Source organism: Barbus barbus (genome assembly GCF_936440315.1).
Source record: "Barbus barbus genome assembly, chromosome: 26".
NCBI classification, from domain to species: domain Eukaryota; kingdom Metazoa; phylum Chordata; class Actinopteri; order Cypriniformes; family Cyprinidae; genus Barbus; species Barbus barbus.
In genome coordinates, this window is record NC_136754.1 from 26,244,975 (window position 1) to 26,250,507 (window position 5,533).

The following is a 5,533-nucleotide window of genomic DNA, read 5'->3' on the forward strand; positions in this document are numbered from 1 at the left end:
GTAAACATTGACTCAGTACTTCCGCCTAAGTCAACCGTGACCTTTTCAACGTAATTGCGTATTACGTGACGTCATGAACGCGCATCACAGAACAGAGCAAGGCGAGCATTTGTGCTTATAAAACTTAAACTTTTTTATTTATTTTTGAAATGACCGATCGTTTCGCTAGATAAGACCCTTATTCATCGTCTGGTATCGTTTAAAGCCCTTTGAAGCTGCACTGAAACTGTCATTTGGACCTTGAACCGTTTGGGTCCCAATGACGTCCATTATATGGAGAAATGTTTTCATCAAAAACCTTAATTTCTTTTCGACTGAAGAAAGAAAGACATGGACATCTTGGATGACATGGGGGTGAGTAAATTATCAGCAAAAGTTTTTTTAAATGTGAACTAATCCTTTAAACAGTCCTCTCTAGGGTGACCAGATGAGATTGGCTGAAATTCGGGACGGGACGGGACGGGACGGGGGGGGGCGGCGGTGGGGGGGTAATGAATAATAAAGATAATGAATTTAAAACGAAAGTGACTGAACCAATCATGTTTTTATTAATATAAGTAGCCTACATATACATATAATTTTATATAATATAGAAGTAACGTTAGGCTATTTTTATACTTCAAACTGAAGTTAATGAACCAAAAAAAAAAAAAAAACAAGATGCTGCAGCCAATGAGCAGCCGGCGGGGGCTGGTTGCCAGGCTGCAGGATGACTCAACCTTGCTCCAAGGACAGTTTTTTATGTTTTATCAGACAATAACTGTTTAAGATTTTGCTTCAGTATAATTTTCGGGACAATTAGAGCGGGATTCGGGATTCGGGACAGCATCTTAGATTTCGGGACTGTCCTGAATTTTTCGGGACGTCTGGTCACCCTAGTCCTCTCATCCTTGAATACCCTCCAATGTGGCTGAATTAAAACAATTCTGCAAAGAAGAGTGGGCCAAAATTCCTCCACAGTGATGTGAAAGACTCATTGCCAGTTATCGCAAATGCTTGATTGCAGTTGTTGCTGGAAAGTGTGGCACAACCAGATATTAGATTTAGGGGGCAATTACTTTTTTCACACAGGGCCAGGCTTGGTTTGGACAGCTTTTTTCCCTTAATAAATGAAATCATTATTTCAAAACTGCATTTTGTATTTACTTGGTTTATCTTTGTGTAATATTAAAATTAGTTTGATCTGAATCATTCAAGTGTGACAAATCCCCATAATCCCTCTGTGTTTATGTTTAAACAAATGTTGAGGGTAAAGTACGGGATTAAACATAAACAGTAGTTAAAACCCTCACTCCACCTTCGTGGCCAACAGATTTTTGAGGACTTCCTCATCACCAGCTCGTGTTCGGGAATAGTGGCTACAAATAATCCACAGTCATGCGGAACAATAGAAACAGAAAACATTGATCATTTCTCTGAAATCTATCCCCTTCCCATATACCGCTCCTCTATTGTATCTGAATGCACAAGTGTGACTTCACCACACACAGCCCTGAGTTATGAATAACTTCTGCGGGGAGGTGGGTGTATGTCACCTTAAACATCAGCAGTGACTAAAGGTGGCAGTATTTACTGCAAATAGCTGTGACATAGCAGTCTGTTGACATTGTTGTTCATTTCATCAGCATTTACCATAATCATACAGCCAAAATAGAAAGTGCACCACATCCCCAGACCACTTTAGAAGATGTAAATGTCCTCTTCCTGTAAGAGAGAGTCCTGGATTTAGCACTGGCAGAGTGAGCTCACTGTCGAGCAATCCACAGGCCTCTTTAGAGAGGTTTTACTGTCGTCACATTATTTGCAATAAATATATTTAATAAAATTACGAAAAAAAACAACAGTTTGTTAAGGGACTGAGGGACTCTTGTTTTTTAACTACAGTAATTGTAGTTTCAAAATTGATTAGAAGTGTTCAGATTACAGTTTCTACACAAACATATAGTTTTGTTAGATAGAAACAATATATACATTTATCTAATGGTAATAACAAGGAAGTCTCTAATATGTGGAAATTCATCAGCTTTCCCATTCATCTCAATGGCAGTTGCTTGGCTGGCACAGGACCTTCTGGATCTGCCATTTATTCTCACGAGAAGAACTTTCCTGGGAACATTATATATACATTGTTTCATATAATTTTTGAATTATTTTGTTAGAATTCACAACTACGTTTAAATGGTGTTCAATGAAGACAGATCCTTTTTAGAAATGTAATTACTACATCTACCAATAGGGGTAGACATAATATTTTAAGACCCTCAATATAATGTAATATTGGGAACACTTTCTCTCTCTCTCTCTCTTTCATCGTTCTGTTAACATTGTTTTTTCATACGCATTGGATAATATTTAGATTTTGGGCTATTTGGTTTTTCAGAAATAGAAGAAAATAAAAAAAAATCAAAAATGCGTTATTTTATTCCATTCCTTTTCTGGCTGTTGACAGTATTTTCAGGCTTATGGAGAGATAAAAGGAGATATTCAAAATCCTTCCTGTACAAACTGTAATGTCAAAAAATGAAACAAGAATTTTGAACTTCAGAGGTCCTATATTCTGCAAATTCTCGCATATTTAATTCTCTCATAATGTATCATGTGCATATTTAAACATAACATTTCAGAAAACTTTTAAAACAAAAAATGTTATTTTTTTACCCTATTTACCTGGGGTGTCTAGCCATGTCTATATGGATTATTGGAGATGAAAAATACTTTTGATGATAAGATCAGTGTTTCGGATTCTGAGTTCTAAAAGGCATTCATTTTTTTAAGAAGAAGAGAATAAAAAGCACTCTTCAAAACTAAAAGGTTTTAAAAAAGACTAACATTATGGTCAATTTTCATAAGCCTGTTCTATGACTGTTTAGTCTGTTCTACGAGCATTATCGAGCCAGTTTTCTGTTCAAATCTTAATGGTGAGAATGATTGCAGACACCAGTTTTAAAGGGCAGCATAAGGGGGTTCAGAGCAGGTGAGTCAGAGTGGGCCGCTGTCTCTCAGTGCCATCACTGCAGAAGATAAACAGACTCCTGCAGAGGCGTGGAGTGGGTGAGATGAGTGGTCCACGCCGTCGCCATGGAGACCAGCCTCATCACCACATAGCTTTCCTGGAAAAAACACCTCTGCTTGGCTGTATATTCTGGAAAAATTTAATGATCCTGTTGGTAGCAGTTAATTATGTATATGTGAATAGAGGGGATTTTTAGTCTTTTTATGACGCTCACTGAGAAAGGTGCCAGGCTTTGTGTGCTGGAGGTGACTAAGAGCCTCCATTAACCCATGTGAGTGGGATGCGTGGAAGATGAAGAGCAGAGGGGGGATGTCGCTTACGTATTATGACATTAAAACATCTGTTTCCTTTAGATGCACACAACATAAAAAAATTTAATAAAAATACCATCAATAATAAAATGTAATTAAAGTAAAATAAATGACGTTAAAATAAAATCCAAAAAGCAAAATAAAATAACCCATGTAAGCAGGATGTGTGTGAAGAGGAACTGCAGTCATGACATTAAAATAGCCATTACCTTTTAGCTTCACATAATAAAATACATTTTGCTGTTAATGATCATGTACCCAAAAATGCAGTGCTAAAGACAAATCTTTGCATGTAAAAAAATTTATTTGTTTTTTCACTCAAAAGTTCAATAAATAACCCACAATTGTTCATCAAATATAAATACTATTTTCAATACAACTTTTCAATAAATACTCATAGGCAATACAAAATACACACTAAACACATAATTGTGCAAAAGTCATTCTTTCACAGTTATTATCCAGTGCTACAATCTTGATCTCTGTGTGCTCCACTGCGGTGTTCATAGAATCAATGTTCTTGAATGCCCGAGGCCTTGTAGTCGGCTTTTGAGTCCGTGTGTCCAGTCCTCCTGAACCTCAGGAAAACGGTTCAGACCATCCAGCGGCCATCATGTCACACAAATGCCATGTGTATCAGGGACACATTCCTCCGCTGCCATCTTTAGGGTAGTTTAACCCACACGCTGTGTGATGAGTTCCTGGTAGACTGTTGACTTGAGGAAACGAGGATAGCAGTCTTTCTCCATGAGGGTGTAAATTTTACTCTGGGCAAGGTTGAAGCAGGACAGTGTGGGCTGCTCCATATTCTTCAAGGTGATGTTTCTAGTTTCCTGATCAAGATTAACCTGAAAATATGCAATTAGGAATGATTAGACTTTTTCCATTAAATCTATTAAGTGCGAGTCTTTTGAACTGTTAATATTCTTAGAAAACGTACCTCTCTTGGTGCGTCAGAGGCGATGAACTCCTCATAGATTTTCCTGGCCTTGGCGCACAGCTTCAAGGAGCTCTTTGTGTTCCTGTAGTCCTCACAGGCCACATAGAAAGCAATATTTTCTTCACTGTACTCAGAAGACAGGAACGTTGTGAAAGCGCACAGCCCCTCTGTGAAGAAACATAAAGAAAACATTAGACGACCCTGATAGTTTCCATTCTACAGCCTGAGAACATTGTGCTTTTATATTGCCACCGTTCTTGATGATAGGAATTTACCTTTGTGAGCCAGGAGTTCATGGAAAGACCATTTCTGTCTGTCCTCCGGTGTTAGTTTGTCAGTTTTTTGTGAGTGGCCCATGATATTGAGCTCTTGCTTTAGTAGAAAATTTCCAAACCGAGCCTTGAGCTCCTTTGCCCTGTGAGGAACAAAAGTATTCATCATTTCAGTGGGGAAACTACTATTATTATTTAACAGTGACTTTTTTAGGTGATTTAGGCTTAAGGTCTAGTTTAAAACAAAACAGTAGCATTATAGCTGTTCCACCAGTAGTTATTTTTAAGTAAATATGAAACATACCTTTCCAGACAGGCTGGCAGATGCTCTAGTGATCGACACATGTTAATACAGATGTCCAGAGATGCTCCTCAAGTGGATGGATGTCTGATAGTTAGTGTTGTCAGAGACTTTTGATTCTGTCTAAATGTCAGCAGTGCTGGGCTATTTATACAATTGCACCATCCATGACATCACTTGACTCGGCCAATGAAACGCAGGCTGTGGAGGGAGGGGGAGCTTCTGCCCTTCAAGCAGCCTTTAGTCTCCAGTGAATCATTTCCTGTAGAAGGCACTGCCTTAAAGATTCACTTTTTCCTCCCTTGTGCTTAATCGTCTCCAGTTGGTTCATAAAACATTGGAAATGGATGCAATGCCAAAAGTTGAACTTCACAAGGATAATTCAGACAAAAAGGAAAATTCTATAACATTTTCTCACCCTTATGTTGCTCCAAACCAACGAATATATTGATGTTTCAGTGCTTATTTTTCATACACTGAATGTCAGTGTGATCCAGTGTTGTTTTTATATTCCATTGACTTGACGAAAACAGTTCTTTACAATGCCTTCTTTTGTTTTCCACAATTTTTCTTTGTGGGTGAACTATGCTTTTAGATGTTTTAATTTTTGATGCCATTGTGTGAAATCACTTTACAATCATTTATTTAATTACTTTTAATGCTTTGTGATTTGAATAAATACTGTGTGAATACAAA

General features: G+C 37.8%; 1 protein-coding gene across 1 annotated transcript; it reads right to left on the bottom strand.

Annotated features, from left to right (window-relative positions):
• Positions 1 to 3,368: 3,368 nt before the first annotated feature.
• Positions 3,369 to 4,962, bottom strand: LOC306846721 (regulator of G-protein signaling 4-like). The gene is made up of 4 exons (XM_079380303.1): positions 4,841 to 4,962; positions 4,540 to 4,679; positions 4,265 to 4,431; positions 3,369 to 4,172 (listed from the first exon to the last, which is right to left on the bottom strand). The coding sequence occupies exons 1-4, from the start codon at positions 4,879 to 4,881 to the stop codon at positions 3,999 to 4,001; spliced, it is 522 nt and encodes a 173-aa protein (XP_079236429.1). The 5' UTR covers positions 4,882 to 4,962; the 3' UTR covers positions 3,369 to 3,998.
• Positions 4,963 to 5,533: the final 571 nt, after the last annotated feature.

Excerpts from the sequence above, each read along its gene's own strand:
- LOC306846721 (XM_079380303.1), bottom strand. The coding sequence starts at position 4,881 with ATGTGTCGATCACTAGAGCATCTGCCAGCCTGTCTGGAAAG. Across the intron at positions 4,432-4,539 it reads TGAACTCCTGGCTCACAAAG|AGGGGCTGTGCGCTTTCACA; the intron begins GTAAATTCCTAT and ends GTTTCTTCACAG. Across the intron at positions 4,173-4,264 it reads CCTCTGACGCACCAAGAGAG|GTTAATCTTGATCAGGAAAC; the intron begins GTACGTTTTCTA and ends GCATATTTTCAG.